This window comes from Humulus lupulus, chromosome 3, assembly GCF_963169125.1.
Source record: "Humulus lupulus chromosome 3, drHumLupu1.1, whole genome shotgun sequence".
NCBI classification, from domain to species: Eukaryota; Viridiplantae; Streptophyta; class Magnoliopsida; order Rosales; family Cannabaceae; genus Humulus; species Humulus lupulus.
The window spans coordinates 92,587,108-92,608,580 of NC_084795.1; the positions used below are offsets into that span (position 1 = coordinate 92,587,108).

Below are 21,473 nucleotides of genomic sequence, written 5' to 3' on the forward strand. Positions count from 1 at the left end.
CCAAACTGGGAAGGACCTTACCAGATTGAAGAAGCCCTTCATTCAGGCACATACAAACTTGCACGCTTAAATGGAGATCTCGTTCCGCTATTGGAACGGAGAACACATGCGCAAGTATTATCAATAAACAGTCCTTCTTAAAGAACTGGCTTGTATTAATTTTTACTTTTTACAAGTTTTGAAAAAGGGTTAGTCATGTTATATGGCTAATCGCTTATAAGTGTAAGATCTTTTAAGATCACTCGTAAAGACATGTTTAGTCTATTTTAATACGAGAATTATAAGGGACTGTGCGCAGCCAGTCATTCTTGCCAAACCTTTGTAAAAAAAATTTACAAGTATTTGTTCATTACGTGTGTTGTTTTGCTATATTACAAGTGTTGCATTTTATGCCGAGCAGTAATGTTCGTACAGGTCGTGGTCAAGGCAAGTGACCAAGGACCTAAAGCTCCTCAGTCACTTGGGGGGCATATAAGGTACATCGATAGCAAAGCATACCAAGAGGTATGTAAACACATGAACAAAATAAGTGAAAGCATGCTACGGTACTTAGAGTATTTTTCAAATTTTATATTTTGTTATAATAAGCAAAAATATTATAATATCAAAAGGAATTCTTTTACACCACAAGCAGTACTGCTTGGATGTAATTGTTCAAAAGAAAAAGTAAAATAAGCTGCCCATGCAGCAAAATTAAAGAAAAATCAATCTTTACATCACGACCCGTAGGTCTGTGATTAAAGAAATATAAAAGAAAAATTCTATGGAGCAGGAGGATCCTGTGGAGCATTCTGGTCGACCACGCCTCCTGCAGCTTCTCCTCCCTCCACTCCGGCGACCGGCAGAATGTCTGGGGAAGCAGGGACCCTGGCTCTCTCTTCGGCAGCCAACCTAGCAGTGCAGCGAGCTAGCTCTGCCTTTCTGGCATCCTCTGGAAGGTAGTGGAAGTTGGCACTTTGGTTGTGTTTCCAGAAATCATAGAAACACCGAAGTGTCGCATTCTTATACCTCTCCAGGTCCTTGGCATTAGTAAGCTTAAGCTGCTCCACCTGGATTTTAAGGACAGCAATGGTCGTGCCCTTAGCAAGATGCTCCTCCTTAAGTTTTTTGACTTCGCGCCAAGAGGTCCGGCTAGCATCTTGATAGTCATCCCTCTGCTTTCTGGTATTTTCCAGAGAAGCTTGCTTTTCTGCCAGCTCCGCTACCAAGGCATCCTTCTGCTGGGAGACTACCTCCAGCTCCCTAGCGTGCCTAGCCTCCGCGGCTTGAAGCTCCTCAATAACCTTCACCCGAGACTGCTCGATGCTGGCACCAGCGCGGGCACGAGCAGCAGTCATTGTCAGCATGGCCTGCAATCAAATAATAAGAGTTAGGCCATCTGAAAAGAAAGAAAAATCAAGACTATAATCACAAAAGAGGAAAAGGAGTTCTTACACTGGCCACTTCATTAAGGGCCCTGTTGAGGATCTGTTCGACCCCCATGTTTTCAGCCTCAGTCATTGCCTCCCTGCAACGGTCATGCTTAAGGATATGGGCGAGGCGATCCTTAGCTGATCGCAGGGAGCGACTCGAGAGTTTGGCCCCAGGAAGTTCGGCTTGTTGGGCCTGTTCATTTGGAGCCACAGGCGAAGGATTTGTGGCAGCAGGAGGGATCTCCTTCTCAGCAGGAGCGGAAGGTTGGGCAGACGGTTGGCCAGAGGGCCCATCCTTTGGAGGATCGGCTACTCGATTCTTTTTGGCCGGGGGCGCTTGGCTGGATTCCCCATCGTGTTTCCTGGCCAATTTTCTCCTTCGGACCAGCGAAACCTCCTCCTCCTCCTGAGTATTTTACAAGTCGAAAACGTTGGTGGAGGCCATGTCTGCAGAAAGAGATAAATATGCAGATCGTAAGCTAAAAATAGATGACAAGTTATGGCACATCAGAAAAAAGATAAAGAAAATTACAAAGACCAATACCCAAGCTATTACTACTTGTCACTACACTATTGACTCTACTAGTCATACACTCACTATTTGGCAAGAAGAAGTCTGGCCCTAGATTTGGAGTACATGTAAAATTGCCGTCCCTGTCAAATAAGTGACAGGGAATTGGCAAGTTATCTAAAAGCGAAATAACAATACCGTTTTCATCTGAAGACTCATCCAAGTCTACGACAGTCTCTGCTGCCTTTTGTTTCCCCTTCCCTTGGTGGGCAGAAGGCCTTTCTGCTGAGGGGGCGCCAGTAGGTTCCCTGATCATAACCCCAGTCGGTCTCCTTCAAGGAAGAGACGCTGGGGCTTGCTGCTCGGGATGCCCCTTGGCAGTGGCGTCAACCACCGCGGGTTCCCTCATTTCCTGATGAGGGGTCAGGAGGCCAAACAGCCTCAAGTTCTCATCAGTCACTAGAGACTTAACGCTCTTTTCAGCATCAGTCATTCTGGCCAGTGTGTTGGACCTCATCACCATGTCTGGTGTTGGGTGTGGGCGTAACCATGGTCCTGAAAAGCACAAGATATTTTAGAGAAGTACAAGGAGAATCGCTAAGTAAAAATAGCAACCAGTGGAAAAGGACATTTACCTCCTCGAGCAAAGGCTAGGCTGTTTGCAGTCATGTCAGGCGTGAGGAAATACTCCTGACTGTATTTCCCCACGTTGGAGATGTGGGTGGTGTCACTCAGGAATGTTCGGGTTGTTTCCTGGTGACAAAAATGAAAAAAGCCTGTCCCGGACTGTTGGGGGTTGGACTTAAGGTCAAAAAGGAAGTTGACCTCGTGAGGAGTAGGCTCTGGCCATTTTTTAAGTTTGTAAAGGATATAGAGTGCAGCAAGCATTCTATATCTGTTGGGAGTAATTTGAAAGGGGGCGACACCGAAGTAGTTCGCCACCCCCTGATAGAAGGGATGAAGAGGAAGGGTAGCCCCCGTCTCTATATGATACCTCGACCAGGCGCTGTAAGCACCTCCAGGCAAGTTAGCCCTCTGGTTCGCAGTGGGGATCTTGAGATTGACCCCAGTGAGAGGATACTTCCTAAGATAATTGGCAAGCATCCTGGGGATAACCTGGCTACGGGGAGAGAGATACCACTCGACATCCGGAAGAATTGAATGCCAAGGACGAGCCCTGACCTGAATGTGAGGGTCCGGAACAATGTTTTCTCGACTGCTGGTCGAGGGAACCCTAGCCTGCGAATCAGGCTGGGCAGGAGGATTTGAATTGTCTTCAGGATTTGGTTTCTTTTGGCCAGGAGACTTGAAACGGGCCATTTTTTATGGTAATGGTTGAGGTCTGGAAGAAGAGAGTCTTGAGAATGGAATCTCGTGAACGCGTTGAGTAGGCTGTTCTTCGCCTTCAAGAAGTTGCGCAAGAAGATCGTCTTCGATGGGCCGCTCACCTCCCCACAAATCTAGCATTAAAATCTGTGGATAGAAAAATGGGGAGGTGAGGATGGAGAATCTAGAAAGTTGGTTAGAATAACGCTGGTCGTGTATAAAAGTCAAACTTTTATACAACAGCATTCTAACAAAAAACTAATTTTTTCACACGAACAGTTTGAAAAACAGATCAAAAAGTGAAAGTAAAAAGTTTTTCTAAAAAAGCTTTTTCAACTCCTGTAAGAGTGGGAAAAACTCAGTTTTTCAACTAGCATAAAAATCGAATTTTGACTTCGATTTTACGTCCTAAATTTATGATCTCGACTATCAAACTGATTCGTAACTCCTAAATGGCAAAAAAGCATCATCCTATCTAACATCACTCAATAAATCCCCTACTTTCATGCATCTCAACCCAAGAACACAGACACTGCCAGAACCTAAAAGTTAACTCACAGTGGCATGCATAACGAAAAAAAGAGTAGAGAAGTTCTGAAACATACTGAAGCAAAGATTATGGAGGTTGGAAGAAATTCCAAGCGTAAGCGAACGAACGGCTGGTGGTTCTTGAAACGCTGAAGGATGATCTTCAGGAAGAATGAAGGTTCTGATTTAGGGTTTCTTGATAGAGAAATGGCTTGCGTAAAAAGAAAAAGGAGGCTCTGAGGAGGCTATATATATTTTGTTTGTGGCATGAAAAAAGAGGTAATCATCAATTTCCTCTTTTCGAAGCATGGGGAAAGGTGATAGCCGTCAATAGGTTACTTGGGAACCGAAAAGCCATGATTAGACAGGGGTAGATCACTTTTTCCAAGAATGCACGAACTACTCTGACAGATTTGGTGGGGTAATCAAAGAGTCGTTTCCTTAAAGTTTATTTATTGCTGGTCGTAATAAATAAACTTGGGGGGCAAATGTTATCCAAAAAAACAGGCACGAGTGACGTGGCTGACACCTGGCAGAGGATCTATTCGACCATCGACCAGTGAGATTCCCCTAACGTAACATTTGAAGTTTCTATACGACCAGCATGGTCATATACTCCGCGTATTTCAAGATGATATTGGGTAAATCATAATCAATTCCGAGATTATCTCCTATGATTCCTAATTATCCGATTAATTAGGAACGAATATCTGTAACAAATTCATGTAATCCTCCTTGAGCCTATAAATAGAGAAAGATAGCTCAAGGAAGGGACTTTTTGGCTGATTTAAGTTTTACCTTACAAGAGAATTAGAGCTATTGTATTGCAATTGTAGTGTTCATTTCTCTCAGGCCTGTGAAACTCAGAGAACCCTAGTTCTTTGATCACTCATTTGAGAACTAATATCAATAATAGCTTAAGTGGACGTAGGTCATTACCATTTCTTGGGGCCGAACCACTATAATTTTGTGTGTCCTTTACTGTTTTTGCCATTAAATCTATCTCAACACATCTAGTCACATCAAGCATTTGACTCCGTGTCAGTTGACCAAATCGAGGGTCAACAGTATGACCTAACCAATTCACCAACAATTAAAAATACAAAGCTCACATGAGATCCTCCAAATTTTCCTTCTTAGCAGAACTCCCACGTTTTCGTTTAACCATCATGTCTCCACAAATCATAATAATAAGAAAACAACAACAAATAATGGTCTAATATCTACAAAAATGGATGAGCTTAATCATTTTCAAGGTTCCAAAGTAAAGCAACTACAAAACATAACAACACCACAAAAAAAATTAGACTCATAATGTTCACTCTTCATTTTTCAAAAATCATTAACTTAAACATGGCAAAAGAAATAAACTGTACTCATCATTATACAAGGAAAATTTGACTATTGATGCATTAAATAGGGTACCATAACAAAAATTCCCTACCCACTATATACATGTCCATTTGATCCTAGTATTTTCCTTAGTTCCAAAAATATCCTTGTCATTTGTTTCCCACTTTCTCTCTCGGACTCTCTCTATTCTCTCCCTCGCTCTCTCGGTCCCGAAACCAAAATCTCCAAAATCCTCAAAATCTCTTACTCTCCTTTCGCATTCACTGTCGAATATGTGGGCATTGTCTTCCACGACCACGACCGCACACCAGTGGAAAGAAATCTCGACTAAATAGGCGGTAGGCGAGAAAACCCAAGAGATCGACGAAACAACCCCGAAATAGAAAAATGTGAGGGATTTACTTGTTTATTCTACAATAAATTTTCTGGGCCTAGTTTATTTGTTAATTTTTTGTTCACATGAAAGATCGGGGGCTAGGGAATAATGAAATCTGGGTTTTTTTTTCGAGAATTTTGTTCACCTCAATAGAAATCGATAGACCTCAACATGCCTCGATAGAATTAGGCATAAACTGATTTTTGCATCTGCCTCGATAAGTCTCCATGGACCTCGATAGACCTTGATAAAATTAGGCATAAAGTAATTTTTTGCATCTGCCTCGATAAGTCTCGATGGGCCTCGATAGGGTTAGATATATTCTGATTTTGCATTGCCTCGATAGAATTAGGTATTTTTATGATTTAGCATGGGCATCGATAGGAATCGATAGGCCTCAATAGGATTCGATAGAATTAGGTATATTCTGATTTTGTATGTGCCTCGATAAACCTCGATAGTAATGGTCAGCATCACTATTGTGTGGTACCTCGATAGACCTCGATATTTCATCTGTCGTTTGATTTTTTAAAACCTTGATGGCCTCGACATGCTTCGATGGTCCTCGATGTTTACCAGATTGTTTAAAATATATTCCTAACAATTTTTTTCAGATGTCTGACCTTATTGTACCATTGGAGAAGCACTTTCCTGGTTGTGTCATCTATAGGGGTAGTGCTTACTTGGATACCCTTATAGAGCAGTTTAGGAGGCATGGGCTAATTGAACGGGCAGAGGTATGCTTGTTGGGACAGTTCTTCAAGGCTAAGCCCTTTAGTTTTTCTAGGGTTCTACTGCATCAGCTTATGTTGCGGAAGGTGGAAAATAAGAAGCATGAAGAGGGCCAGTTCTACTTGGGCAACACTCTCTGCAGATTTGGGATTGAAGAGTTTGCCTTAGTCATCGGGCTGAATTTTGGGAACACACCGTCCCCAAATGAGTTGAGAGAGCATCTTTCAAGTGATCTGACCATCTAAGAATACTTTATGGTGATTCGAAGGTTAGTTTCGACCAGTTGGAAGATGCTTTGAAGGTCTCGACAAATCCAGAAGACGCATTTAAGTTGGGTTTGTGCTATTTAATAGAAAGGGTACTAAATGCCCCAGAGAAGACAACACAGATATGGGGTGATTCCCTAAAGATGGTTGGGGATCTTGCCTACTATTTCAAGTATCCATGGGGGAAGTTGTCATTCCAGAAGGTTATTACAGGAGTTCAAAAGGACTTGCAGAAGCAATTAAGCATTATGAGGAGAAGAAGAAAGATGGTTCAAGCAAAAAACAGGAGTCAAAGTATAGTTTCTATGGCTATGCCCTCACACTTCTGTACTGGGCTTTTGAGGTCATGCTAACTATTGGAAAAAAGTTTGGTGAGAATAGTGGGAACCAGATTCCCAGGATACTTAGTTGGTCTACGAAGAACGACATTACTCTTTCGACAGCTGAGTTGGTTTTATGTTCGCCAAGCATCGAGTAAGTTCCACTTTATCTTGTTAAATGTCACAAATTAATTGATTAACGGTTTATTTTATTAAAGTTTTTCTGACATATGTTATTCAACCATGCAGTTAGTGTAGGATCTTTGAATTTAAATCTAGATGCATGCTTCCTATTATTTTTCCAAACACATAATAGAAACATAGAATAACATGACATACATATGAACATTAGATTCGTAAATTAACATAAACACAATGATGTAGAAACTTACGAATACGCAGCAGAACTGGAACAACTCCTTCCTTCAATCTCTCTAACCCTTGATTCCCTTCTGTAGCAGAGTTTTATCAAGAGATTGAAGTAGATCAGCAACACAGTCTTCCTCACCAAGCCTTTGATCAACCTAGAACTAGTGTGGGCTCTCAACACATGAGATAGAGATCTAGAAAAGAAGAAGAGATAGTGGCTAAGAAAGGATTAGAGTGTCTAGGTTTTCACTTACCCAATGAATCAACTGAGACTAACTTATGAAAACCCTAGATATCATATTCCTGATATAGACAACTTAATGAGATTTATTTAAATTTAAATTTAAACTTTGAATTAATTAAAATAATAAACAAAAAGATAAAAGTCTTGGGCTCCCACAAATGGACTTGGGCCCAATACCTTTATTTTGAATTTAAATCCCAATTGGACCTAAATTCAAAACCTTTTATTTATTTATTTATTTTAATTAATTAATTAAATCCTTATTAAAATTAACTAATTATAATTTGAAACTTGATTTAATTTTATTTATTTATATTGACACCAATTTATCAATATTAATAAATTAACCCAAAGATTCTCTTTTATTCTCAAATCTTATATCTCTATAAATTTTCCAAAATTGACCTAGTCAACTTTAAAGAATTCTAATTGATAATTAAATCAATTAATTGAGACATTCTAGATGATTTACTCAAAGGTGATGCGGGGACCATGGATCCATGAAATCAAGCTCCAATAAGTTACCGTGAATTTCTTTACGAATAATTTCACTATCTTATTAATTCCTCGCGACTCCACTATAGACTTGGAATTGAACTCTTGAATTCATAAAACGTATTTTCCAAACCATAGATACGTTATCCATTGTTATAACCATTACAGTTAGTCAATCCTCTATCGATGACTTACTAACAAGTTGGGTGAAAATTACCGTTTTACCACTCATCAGTATTTATCCTTAACTCCCACTAAGTTCCTTATAAATGATATTTCCGTGAACTTAATCACAGAAATGAGATCTGAATCATTTAACCTTTTGAACAAAGCAATTAAGGAAATCATCTTTTCACTTCTCATACAGAAGTTATAGATTTCATATCTATGAATAATACTCTCACTCAATTACATTGCTAAATCTCTCCAAGATGTAAGTATGGGCTAGACCGTAGGGTAAGCTAGTAACGAACAAGTCAAAAGATTTAAATAATATAATTAGCAGAATATTATGTAGAGTCCAAGAAATTTACTTAGCTAATTGTTTAGTAGTATTATAGTATGTTTAGTGTTATCATTGTTACTTTGGATTTTTGGTTCAGACCGGGAGTTATTTGGACACTCATAGTAGTACTTATAGATTTTCTAAGTTTAACCTATAGTTTAAGAATATTAAGTATAACCTAAGGTTTGATTAATGTGTCTGATATTAAGGATTATATTATTATATTATAAGGTTTAGACATCAACCAATAGGATTTTAAGCACATGTTTTGAATGGTAATTAAGGATTAAGTATTTTTGAGGATTAAATTAAATAAGGGTAAAAGTTTGAATGTATAGGGTCAGTCAGCAGCTTTGAGCACGTTGAGGGCTTAGTCAAGGCTGTTTACTCCATTCAAACTCAGCTAAAAATGTGTAAATTCGTGTTTAAATATTCAGCGTATGCCGATATATCGCAGCTATAGGGGGCGATATGTCGCAGCACGTAGATACGGAAAACACGAATCGATGCACGGTCGCCTCGGGAACAAAGGTCCAGGCGATATATCGCCTATAGGGGGCGATATATCGCCTCCACCAGCATGAATTCAAATACATTTGAATTCTTTTCCCTTCAGCCATTCAAACTCCTTCAACAGTCCAGCATCTTCTGAACGAGTCTTCAGCCTCTGCTGAACGATTATTCAAATGATTTTCACTTAAAAAGCCATTATTTTTATTCAAGTAAAATCAAGATATTTTCATTTCCAAACTCTATAAATAGGACCTAGTACCCAGCCATTATTCACCATTTGCTCTAAGTTCAGAGGCTGCAAGTGTTAAGTGAGTGTGAGAGTGTAAACACTTGGTTTGGGGAAAAAAAAACTATAAGCTTATTAAACACTTTGGGAAGTGAGTGCTATAGTATTTCGGTGGATGTTAGATTGATCTTGCAATCTTTGAGGTAAACCCAAAACTCTAGTTCTTTTCTGTATTTTTATGTTATTTCCTTTCTCAAAACCTTCTACTCAGTCCCCTAACCTTATTCTTATTTTGGTTAGGGAATCCAAGCTTTTAAGCATATAAGTCGGTAAGTATGTTTTCTATGGTTTAGTCTTTCCATCTCTTTCATTTCATCTCCTTTCTTTAGACTTACTCTTTCTTATGGTTTTAGGAGTGTTCCAACAATCCCAACTCAGTCCATAATCTCGGTAACTTTGGTAAGGAAAATAGGCTAGAATCAACATGTTATGTGATTATGTTATCTATATGTTTTATGTTATTAAAAGTGTTATGATATATGTGTATGTTTGTAGGCTTGGGCATATGACCCATATGACTAACAAGACCCCAAATGGGTTATGGGCATATGACCTACTTAGCTAGTAGGACCCCACTAATCCCATGGGCATATGCTTGTTTAGTCTATGGGACCCCAAGTAATAATGGCAATTATAATAAGTGTATGTTATATGTATTATGTTAAGTCTTTATGTTTTCTTATGAAATTATGTATGTGACTTTGTGTTAGATTTTCCTTACTGGGCATTAGGCTCACTCCTTTCTGTTTATGTGCAAGAAAATAAGTTTATAGGCGGAAAGATTCGTGACGCTTGGAGAATGTGTATCGATGATGAATGGAGTCAAGGGGCCGAGCGTTTTTCGATTCGAGGATATAGTCTTCCTTTTATGTTTTTATGGTTTTTATGTGTATTTTCCGCATTATTATGTAATGTCTTTTATTTTAAATTATGTTTTGTTTTAAAAACAATGGGATCCCAAAATCCTTCTTAGTATTCTGTTTATTTGTAAATAACTCTTATTTTCAAGTTACTCAATAAATTATGGTATTTTCGTAAAAATGTAAGTTTTATGTATAGTTTCGATAATGGTCCAATTAGTCTAGATTAGTGGGTCATTACATATTATCACTCAGAATTAAGATCGACTTAACCTATGGTCAACGTTGTGACATTGATTAGATTCGATAACAACGATACTTATTTATCAATCAATAATCAATATCGGTCCTAGTCCGATGTAACCAAATACAACTGATCATATCTACTTGGTCAATGCCTTGGACAAGACATCACACTCCTAATGTGTAAGTAGATCATATCGTAGATTTCCTAATCAGTGAAAATCCAATGCACTGATCTAATCTAGGACTTGTTCTTTTGAACATATAATTACAACTATAATCCATTGTGACCTAGTCACTATAATTGTAACTATCCATATGTTCAGGATTTTATGAATGTTTGTATTAATTGAATAAACATGTAATAAAAGAAGCGAACAATGCAATTGAATAAACAAAACAATTTCTACTTCTTTTATTGATAATAATAACTTGTGACATAAGAAATATGGTTTTATTAAAGGCATAAAACCCAACAAACTCCCACTTGCCCTTTTAAAGGCATAAACCCATTCCCTCTACATGCTTCACGAAAACACTCTCAGCCAAAGTCTTGGTAAAAGGATATGCCAGATTGTCTTCCGACGCTATCTTCATCACCTTGACGTCACCCCTGGACACATATTCCCTAATGATGTGGTATTTCTTCTCTATATGCTTTGCTCTTTTATGACTTCGAGGTTCTTTCGAATTCGTTATAGCCCCATTATTGTCACAGTACAATATGAGTGGTTTATCCATTCCTGGAATAACACCAAGATCCGTGTAGAACTTCTTCAACCAGACTATTTCCTTAGCTGCTTCAGACGCAGCTATGTACGCAGCCTCCATGGTGGAATCTGAAATGACAGACTGCTTAACGCTTCTCCAAATCACTGCTCCACCCCCAAGAGTAAACACCATTCCAGAAGTAGACTTCCTGTCATCGACATCCGTCTGAAAATCAGAATCAGTGTAGCCTATCGGGTCTAGTGAACCTCCCGAATAGACCAACATATAATCCTTTGTTCTTCGTAGATACTTCAATATGTGCTTGACCGCTGCCCAATGTTGTCTACCAGGATTTGACTGGTACCTGCTTACAACTCCCACTGCATAGCAGATGTCCGGTCTAGTGGATAACATAGCATACATAAGACTTCCAACTGCGGATGCATAAGGAATCTATTTCATCTCTTCTTCCTCTTGAGAAGTATGTGGAGACTGCTTCTTAGATAGATGAACTCCATGTCAGGATGGCAACAGTCCCTTCTTTGAGTTTTTCATAGAGAAACGTTCAAGTACCTTATCTATGTACGATGCTTGAGATAGCGCCAACATCTTGTTCTTCCTGTCCCGAATGATCTGGATACCGAGAACGTAACTAGCTTCACCCAAATATTTCATCTGAAATTTGGTCCCGAGCCAATTCTTTATGTCTGATAATTTCTTGACATTTTTGCCAATGAGCAAAATATCATCTACATAAAGTACCAAGAACACTTTCACAACATTTTCCCTCAATTGGTAAACACAGGGTTCATCGACGTTCTGCTCAAAACCATAGGTCTTAATTATTTCATTAAACCTTAAGTTCCAGGAGCGCGAAGCTTGTTTAAGACCATAAATGAACCTATTGAGCTTGCATACTTTCTTTTCCTGTCCAGCTACTACAAATCCTTCTGGTTGATCCATATAAATGGTCTCATCAAGAAAGCCATTTAGAAATGTTGTCTTGACGTCCATTTGCCAAATCTCATAATCAAGAGCTGCAGCTATGGATAAAAGTATGCGAATGGATTTTAACATGGCCACTGGAGAGAAAGTTTCCTCATAGTCAACTCCCTCTCTTTGGGTATAACCCTTTGCCATAAGTCGAGCCTTATATGTCTCAACATTTCCATCTGCTCCTCTTCTCTTCTGGTAGATCCACTTGCATCCAATGGGCCTAAAGTCCATCGGCGCTTCTACAAGATCCTAGACGAAATTGGAGTACATGGACTCCATTTCCTGGTTCATGGCTTCGAGCCACAAATCCTTTTCAGAACTAACCATTGCCTGTTTAAAGGAGAAAGGATCATCATCACGAGTGTCAGTTACTACCATATTGGTTTCACCATCCATCCCGTAGCGTTCCGTCCCACTACGACGAGGCACCGTAACTGTCTGACTTGGACCAGCTGTCTGTTCTTCTTCAACGTTCTTGTTGATTTGCATTGGTATGGGTTGAACATTTCCTGCTGATTGCATTTCTTCCAACAGTATTTTACTCCGAGGTTTGAAGTTTTTCATGTAGTCGTTTTCTAGAAAAGTAGCGTTTGTGGAAACAAACTCTTTCTTGTACACTAGACTATAAAACAGACCACCCCAAGTACTTTTAGGATAGCCTACAAACAAGCAAACCTCAGTTCGCGATTCTAGCTTTCCTTCCTTTTTCCTCAGGACATGAGCAGGACACCCCCAAATTCTATAATGGCGTAGACTAGGTTCACGTCCATTCCATAGTTCTAGAGGCGTTTTGGAGATAGCCTTAGATGGTACAACATTTAAAATGTCGTTAGCGGTCTGAATGGCATACCCCCAGAAAGACGCTGATAGAGTTGAATAACTAATCATCGACCTCACCATTTCTAACAACGTTCGGTTCCGACGCTCAGCAACACTATTTTGTTGCGGAGTTCCTGGGGTAGTGAGTTGAGACAGAATCTCACAATCAGTAAAATGATCTTGGAATTGATTATCCAAATATTCTCTACCCCTATCAGATCTCAAGATCTTTAAAGTTTTACCTAACTGGTTTTGGGCCATTGCTAAAAATTCTTTAAACTTGTCAAAAGTTTCAGATTTTCTTTGCATTAGGTAAAGACATGAATATCGAGAATAATCGTCAATGAAAGTGACGAATATTCATTACCACCTCTTGCCTGAACATTAATCAGTCCACAGACGTCAGTATGAACGAGCCCTAAGGGTACATTGGCCCTTTCTCCTTTTGCAGAGAATGGACGCTTGGTCATTTTACCTTCCAGACAAGATTCCCAGACAGGTAAGTCACCCATTGTGAGTTCCTTCAAAGGCAAGGCCCAGCCTTTGTAAGTCTTTTAATCCTATCATAGTTAATATGACCAAGGCGAAGATGCCAAAGGTATGTCATGTGATCATTATCGATCTTCTGTTGCTTGGCAGTCCTAGGATTAGCTACCTTAAATAATTCATTGTTAAGCGCGAGTGATTCATTAGGTCGCAAAATATACAAGTCATTTTCCATACATCAAACACACAATTCACATCCATTAAATGAAATAGATATATTAAAACTTGTGAAAGTAACAGCAAATCTTTGTTGATGTAATAAAGAAACTGAAACTAAATTCCTACTAAAATTTGGAATAAAATAAACATCATCCAACAACATAAATTTATTTCCAAAATTTAAATGGGCTTGTCCTTTCGCTTTGACCTCTACGAATTCACCATTTCCAACTCTAAGTTTTAACTCACCCTCCTTCACCGTTTTCCAATTGCTAAGTAGCTGCAAAGAAATACACACATGATTAGTGGATCCTGAATCAATTATCCAAACAGAAGAATCATCCTCTAAAACACATGCATATAAGACTAATAAATTATTATTACCTTGGGTTCCAGTTGCCTTGAGGGCGGGGCAATTACGCTTCCAATGCCCCTCCTCCTTGCAGTGGAAACATTGTCCTTTAGCCTTCTTGCTAGTTGGCTTTGCTCCAGCAGGTTTTTCAGTTGCCGGTGCCTTTCCAGCTGCTTGCTTCTTAGCCTTTGTTGACCCTTGTTTTGGTCAACTGACACGGAGTCAAAACGCCTGATGTGGATAGATGTGTTGGAATGAATATAATGACAAAAATAGTAAAGAACACAAGAAATTATAGTGGTTCGGCCCCAAGAACTGGTAATGACCTACGTCCACTTAAGCTATTATTGATAGGAGATCTCACAGGAGTGATCAAAGAACTAGGGTTCTCCGAGTTTCACAAATCTGAGAGAGATAAATAGTACAATCGTAATACAATCACTCTAATTCTCTCGTAAGTGTGTAATTTCAATTAAGCAAAAGCCAAAAGTCCCTTCCTTGAGCTATATTTTTCTATTTATAGGCTCAAGGAGGATTACATGAATTTGTTACAGATATTCTCTCCTAATTAATCGGATAGTCATGAATTATTGGAGATAATCTCGGAATTGATTATGATCTCCACAAGATCATCTTGAAATATGCGAAGTATACGACCATGCTGGTCGTAAGGAAAACTCAACCGTCACACCAGGAATGTCTTACTGGTCGATGTTCGAACAGAACTCTGCCAGGTGTCAGCCACGTGTTCAAAAACGCTTGCCACGTCACCCGTGCCTGTTCTTTGGATAACATTTGCCCCCCAAGTTTATTTATTATGACCAATAATAAATAAACTTTAAGGGAAACGACTCTTCGATTACCCCACCAGATCTGTCAGAGTAGTTCATGCATCCTTGGGAAAAGTAACCTACCCCTATCTAATCACGGCTTTTTGGTTCCCAAGTAACCGATTGACGGCTATCACCCTTCCCCATGTTTCGAAAAGAGGAAACTGATGATTACTTCTTCTTTCATGCCACGGACAAAAAATATATATAGCCTTCTCAGAGTCTTCTTTCCTTTTTACGCAAGTTATTTCTCCTTCAAGAAACCCTAAAATCAGAACCTTCATTCTCTCTGAAGACCATCTTTTAGCGTTTCAAGAACCAGCCGTCCGTTCGGGTACGCTTGAAACTCCTTCAAACCTCCACGATCTTTGCTTTGGTAAGTTTCAGAACTTTTCTGCTTTTTATTTTTGTCGTGCATGCCTCTGTGAGTTAACTGTTAAGTTATGGTGTTGTCTGTGTTCCTGGGTTGAGATGCATGAAAGTAGGGGATTTATCGAGTGATACTAGATAGGATGATGTTTTCTTTGTCATTTAGGAGTTACGAGTTAGTTTGTTACCGAGATCATAAATTTTGGATGTAAAACCGAAGTAAAAATTCAATTTTTATGCTAGTTGAAAAACTAAGTTTTTCCCGCCCTTAAAGGAGTTGAAAAAGCTTTTTCAAAAACTTTTTATTTTCACTTTCTGATCTGCCTTTCAAACTGTTCGTGTGAAAAAATTAGTTTTTTGTTAGAATGATGTTGTATAAAAGTTTGACTTTTATACACGACCAGCGTTATTCTAACCGACTTTCTAGATTCTCCATCCTCACCTCCCCATTTTTCTGTTCGCAGATTTTAATGCCAGAATTGTGGGGAGGTGAGCGGCCAATCGAAGACGATCTTCTTGCGCAACTGCTTGAAGGTGAAGAACAGCCGGCTCAGCGTGTTCACGAGATTCCATTCTCAAGACTTTCTTCTTCTAGACCTCAACCATCACCACCTAAAATGGCCCGCTCTAAATCTCCAGGCAAAAAGAAACCAAACCCTGAAAACAATCCAAATCCTCCTGTCTAGCCTGATTCGCAGGCTAGGGTTCCCTCGACCAGTGGTCGAGAAAACACTGCCCCGGACCCTCGCATTCAGGTCAGGGCTCGCCCTCAGCATTCAAACCTTCCTGATGTCGAGTTTATCTTTCTCCCCTCAGCCAGGTGACTCCCAGGATGCTTGCCAATTACCTTAGGAAGTATCCTCTCACTGGGGTCAATCTCAAGATCCCTGCTGCGGACCAGAGGGCTAACTTGCCTGGGGGCGTCTACAGCGCCTGGTCGAGGTACCATATAGAGGCGGGGGCTACCCTTCCTCTACATCCGTTCTATCAGGGGGTGGCAAACTACTTCGGTGTTTCCCCCTTTCAAATTACTCCAAATGGATATAGAATGCTTGCTGCACTCTATATCCTTTACAAACTCAAAAAATGGCCAGAGCCTACTCCTCACGAGGTCAACTTCCTTTTTTACCTTAAGTCCAACCCTCAACAGTTCGGGACCGGCTTTTTTCATTTTTGTCACCAAGAAACAAACCGAACATTCCTGAGTGACACCACCCATATCTCCAACGTGGGGAAATACAACCAAGAGTATTTCCTCACGCCCGACATGACTACGAGCAACTTGGCCTTCGCTCGAGGAGGTAAATGTCCTTTTCCACTGGTCGCTACTTTTTCTTAGCAAATTTCTTTGTACTTCTCTAAAGTATCTTATGCCTTTCAGGACCATGGCTACGCCCAAACCCAACACCAGACATGGTGCTGAGGTCCAACGCATTGGCCAGGATGACTGACGCTGAAAAAAGCGTTAAGTCTCTGGTCACTGATGAAAACTTGAGGTTGTCTGGCCTCCTGACCCCTCATCAGGAAACGAGGGAACCCGTGGTGGCATATGCCACTGCCGAGGGGCATCCCGAGCAGCAACCCCCAGCGTCCCCTCCTCGAAGGAGACCGATTGGGGTTACGATCAGGGAACTGACTGGCGCCCCCTCAGCAGAAAGGCCTTCTACCCCCCAAGGGAAGGGGAAACAAAAGGCAGCAGAAGTTGTCATAGACTTGGATGAGTCTTCAGAAGAAAACGGTACTGTTATTTCGCTTTTAAATAGCTTGCCGATTCCCTGTCACTTATTTGACGGGGACGGCAATTTTACGTATACTCCAAATCTAGGGCCAGACTTCTTCGTGCTAGAGAGTGAGTGTATGACTAGTAGAGTCAGTAGTGTAGCGACAAGTAGTAGTAGCTCGGGTATTGGACTTTGTGATTTTCCTTACTTCTTTTCTGATGTACCGTAAGTTGTCATCTATTTTTGTCTTACTATCTGCATGCTTATGCTTATCTTTTTCTGCAGAAATGGTCTCCCCCAACGTTTTTGACTTGTACCAGACTCAGGAGGAGGAGGAAGTTCCCCTGGTCCGACGGAGGAAATCGGCCAGGAGACAAGATGGCGAGTCTAGCCAAGCACCCTCAGCCAAGAAGGGTCGAGCAGCTGATCCTTCAAAGGATGGGCCCTCTGGCCAACCTTCTGCTCAACCATTTGCTCCTACTGAGAAGAAGGCCCCACCCGTTGTCATGAATCCTTCGCCCGCAGCTCCAAAAGAACAGGCCCAGCAAGCCGAACTTCCTGGGGCCAGACTCTCGAGCCGCTCCTCGATAGACCTCGATAGGACTCAACTGGCCTCAATAGACATCTAGGAAAATTGCTTTCTCACTTACTTTGTTCACATCTTTTTCCATCTCAGGTGATAACATAGTTGTTGCTTTTGCAACTCTTTCACGTCTATCGACAAACGAAGATTGAAGAGTGAGTCTTATGAATTCAAGGAAAGTGGCAACTGGAAAGCTCTTTGCCTCCTTGGTTTTATTGTTAAAGCTTTCTGCGTAATTACACGTCATGATATTGTATCAGTTTCTAGGAAAATAAGTGCTACTCCACCTTTCAAAATCAATTCCCTCAAGATATTTGGCAATGGGCAGATCAATTACCTTAATCTTGTCAAAGAACTTGTGAAATTCTGTTCTTCGAAACGCGTACGCTGCACACCCCATGATGTCTTGACAATGGTTAGTTTTGAATTTTTCCACCACATTTATACAGATGTGGTGGTAACAAGCACCGTGATAGGCATCTAGGAACACAAGCTCAAAAGCATGATTAATGTTTTTATGCATGTCCGATACAAAAGCTAGGCTGTCAACGTCCCTATGTCTTCCTTCAATTTTCTCATGAAATAAGTCCAAGAGTTATGGTTCTCACTGTCCACCAATGCAATCACATTTGAAAACAACTAGTTGTTTGCATCCAACACAGCAGCACAGAGCATGTGACCACCATACTTATTCTTCAAGAATGTGTCGTCCACACAAATGACGGAACGACAGTACTGGAATCCACGCCTAGAAACACCGAGGGAAAATAAGCAATACAAGAAACGACCATCTTCTGCTACAAAATCAGTAATTGTACCTGGATTTTTATGCTCTAACTGACACAGGTATCCAGGTAACTTGGAGTATGATTTCTCAAGTGTCCCTCTGACATACATAAGAGCTTCTTCTCTGCATATCCATGCCTTCACATAACTCATTTCGACCCCAAAATGGTGATTCATGCCCTCCCTTATGTTGTTTGCCATGTACCGAGTACCATCGGTAGCAAATTTCCTCTTGATTAGGTGGCCAACAACCCACGGTGATGCTTGACGGTGGTCCTCATCTCGAATTTCTTGTGAGCAAGTGTGTACTTCGTTGTATATAGTAATCTCGATCATTTCAGATCGCATTGTTTTCTTTCCCCTCAATCTCCAACCACAATTAGGATCCTTGCAGGTAATGTACCACACATCAGTACCATAATTTTTCACTATAAACTCAAAATTATTCTTCATCGCAAATATGGATGCTTTGGTTTTCAATTCAAGCTTGTTCTGAAAGAACTTGCCAAGGTGGAACTTTCCTGAAGCTTTGCCGGTTGAGGAATGATGTTGATGTAAGGCCTTTATATTCTATTTGGTGAACATGGGAGCACTCCATGTTCTACGATCTTCACCTAAGTCCAATGGAGAACTCCATCTAAAACGATCATTGGTTTTACTTGGACTTGGAAGACTACTACTTGTCCTAGGTGTTTGCCGATCTTCTATTCTGCGCTCCTCAACTACCATAACATTTGAACTCTGTGTTGGAAAATCTGTCCTATTATCTGGCCCACCAAGATATGTTGCATCAGCAACAGGATCGTCGTTGACATAAGGATCGTAGCCATAGGTATCGTACTTCGTTGTGTCATGAAAATATGGCGGATCTCTAACAGGAATATCATCATGGACTATAACGTTTGGATTTGTCTCGGGAACAAATGTCCCAACCTCACTTTGAGTTCCTTTTAAACCATGACATGAGGAAGAAATGTTCTCTTCAAATTGAACTTCTTTATTAACGCTGGGAGAGGCCGATGCATTTCTTATACCTCATTTCTTAACCAATGTCACACATAGAGGAATCAGCTACTCCACAGATTTCGATGCTAACCCAATAAATGCACGCACATGCCTATCATTTTTTATAACGGTAGGTTTGACAGATTATGAGAGGCATGTGTACGGGACCTCAATTTTCAAGTCATACACACATTTATCTACTTCAAGCTCATCGTACAGAATGTCAAGCAGTTGCTCATGCGTCACACTGATCGGTAAAATATGCACGCAAGTATACATGGTCGTGTTAAATAATAAATTCTGTAAGAACAGAGATCGTCCCACTAAGACTATTAATCAATTACCAACAATTGCTTTTCAGTTTCTATTTGGTGATTAAAATTAAGGTGAATAATTCTAAACAATTTAAATAACTGTAAACAAAACAATAAAAAAATAGATTAAAAATCAATAATAAAAAGCCTAGGAATTGATTTCATAAACTTTTCATTCTATTAATTTTACTAATCAGTTCTAGATCTCTTCTTCCTATTCTAATAGCATGTTAACATAAATCGATTCCTATTCTTTTTCAAAATATAAGATCTCAGCCTATATGCAGGTTTTCTACATCTCTGTGATAAACTTAAACATATAGAAGGCATTAAGCATAGAAACCTAATTACTACACAAGCCATACAGGTACTTTCGTCCAATATGCAACCTATGTATATATAATGATAGCATATTCAATTCTCATCTTTCGAATTTTGAATCAAAACCATTAAATCAAGTAAATAATAATCAAGTATTTACTAGCATTAAGCAAACATCATATAGATTAGAATAAAGAAGAAGTATCAATAAAACATCATAATAAAATTAAATTGAAATTCAAGCGACTACATTAATCCCTAGATAAAGGATTTAGTTCATAGATAACATAATGACAATAGAATTCAGGTAATTGTTCATAGAAAATAACCTAAAAAATTAAGATGAGAAAGAAATCTAGAAATTCATAAAACTAGAAAAAGAAAACTAAATACAGCAGTCTTTTCTAGATCTAGGGTTTTAAAAACTAAAAACTGCTTAATTAATTCGCATATTAATGTCCCTTAAATAGTTTTCCAATGCTCCCAAGTGAAAATACCATTTTGTCCTTCTAAAAGTGGCTTTAGATTTCAAAACTGCGTCGACAGCGCTGTAGCGCTATTGTCAGAGCCAAATTGCATAAAAAATTTATGTACTAACGTTGTAGCGCTAGTATTGTAGCGCTGGGGCGCCAATCTTCAGAACCTTCAAGCGTTGTAGCACTAATTTTGTAGAGCTGTAGCGCTACTTACAGAAACACAAGCCTTGAAGTCTTCTTTTTAGCGTTGTAGCGCCAATATGATAGCGTTGTAGCGCTATTCACAGAAACATTACTTGGACTTCTTGCTCCCGAATGACTCAATTTTCACCAAAAAAACTCTATTTTCTTTCACTTTCACTTCATTCTACTCTTTTCACCATCTTAGCATCAAAAACATGAATAAACAAGCATAAATCTGCAATAAAATAGCTCTAAACTAATGAAAACCTTTCTAAAAGCTAAACCATAAACAAGCCTAAAACTCGTTTATCAAACTCCCCCAAACTAATCCTTTACTCGCCCTCGAGTAAAGAATATAACTAGACTTAAACCAAAATAAACCAAGTTGACATAACCAACCAATTCCAACACTCAAAACTGCTACGCACATATAATTCTAAGGAAAACAATCATGCTATTTAAAATATCAATCTAGATTTTCAGTCAAAATACTTCACCATTTCACTGCAATTTATTAACGCCAAAGCTCATTTACTCATAACTCACAAATAAAATAATTGAACCACTTTATGCACCTCAAATTTTCACCAACTAACCACATAACCAAGTTATTCCATATGCCTGCATTACTTACTATTCTCCATTAATATGAACAAATGCACAAATAAGAATCAATAGGTCTTTCCAAAGGTTGTAATAGAAGGCTTAGGTATAGGTAGATAAAGAAACATTTTAAGCTTAATCATACCACAAGCATTCCAACTAAACAACTTCCCCAACAATTTCAAACCACTCATCCCTTGTTACCTTTTTTTTTTCTTTTCAACGATTGAGAAAACTATGCAAAACCAACTCATTCTTATTTTTCTTTCTCATATTACACTCTCCCAAACATTGATTTTTCAATAGATAACTTATTGGGAATGTAGTCCTTTCGCACTTTCTTTTTCTTTCTTTTAACTC

The 21,473-nt window shown here is 39.4% G+C and overlaps 1 protein-coding gene across 13 annotated transcripts in view; it reads right to left on the bottom strand.

Moving 5' to 3' along the window:
* Positions 1–537: 537 nt before the first annotated feature.
* LOC133822974 (uncharacterized) overlaps positions 538–21,473 on the bottom strand; it is a 28,958-nt gene continuing 8,022 nt past the window's right edge. For 10 of the 13 annotated variants that reach the window (XR_009888087.1, XR_009888088.1, XR_009888086.1 and 7 more), the window contains 2 exons: positions 13,955–14,153; positions 10,140–13,850 (listed from right to left, as the gene is read on the bottom strand). Coding sequence is in view for 2 of the 13 variants with exons in the window: in XM_062255486.1 (XP_062111470.1) it covers positions 762–1,349; positions 1,435–1,500 (654 nt within the window). In the remaining 11 variants the exon portion in view is untranslated. Of the gene's footprint in view, positions 1,350–1,434; positions 1,860–7,216; positions 7,388–10,139; positions 13,851–13,954; positions 14,154–20,076; positions 20,746–21,473 lie in introns of those variants that run through there. The other 3 variants (XM_062255486.1, XM_062255485.1, XR_009888079.1) reach the window with 2 other exon arrangements.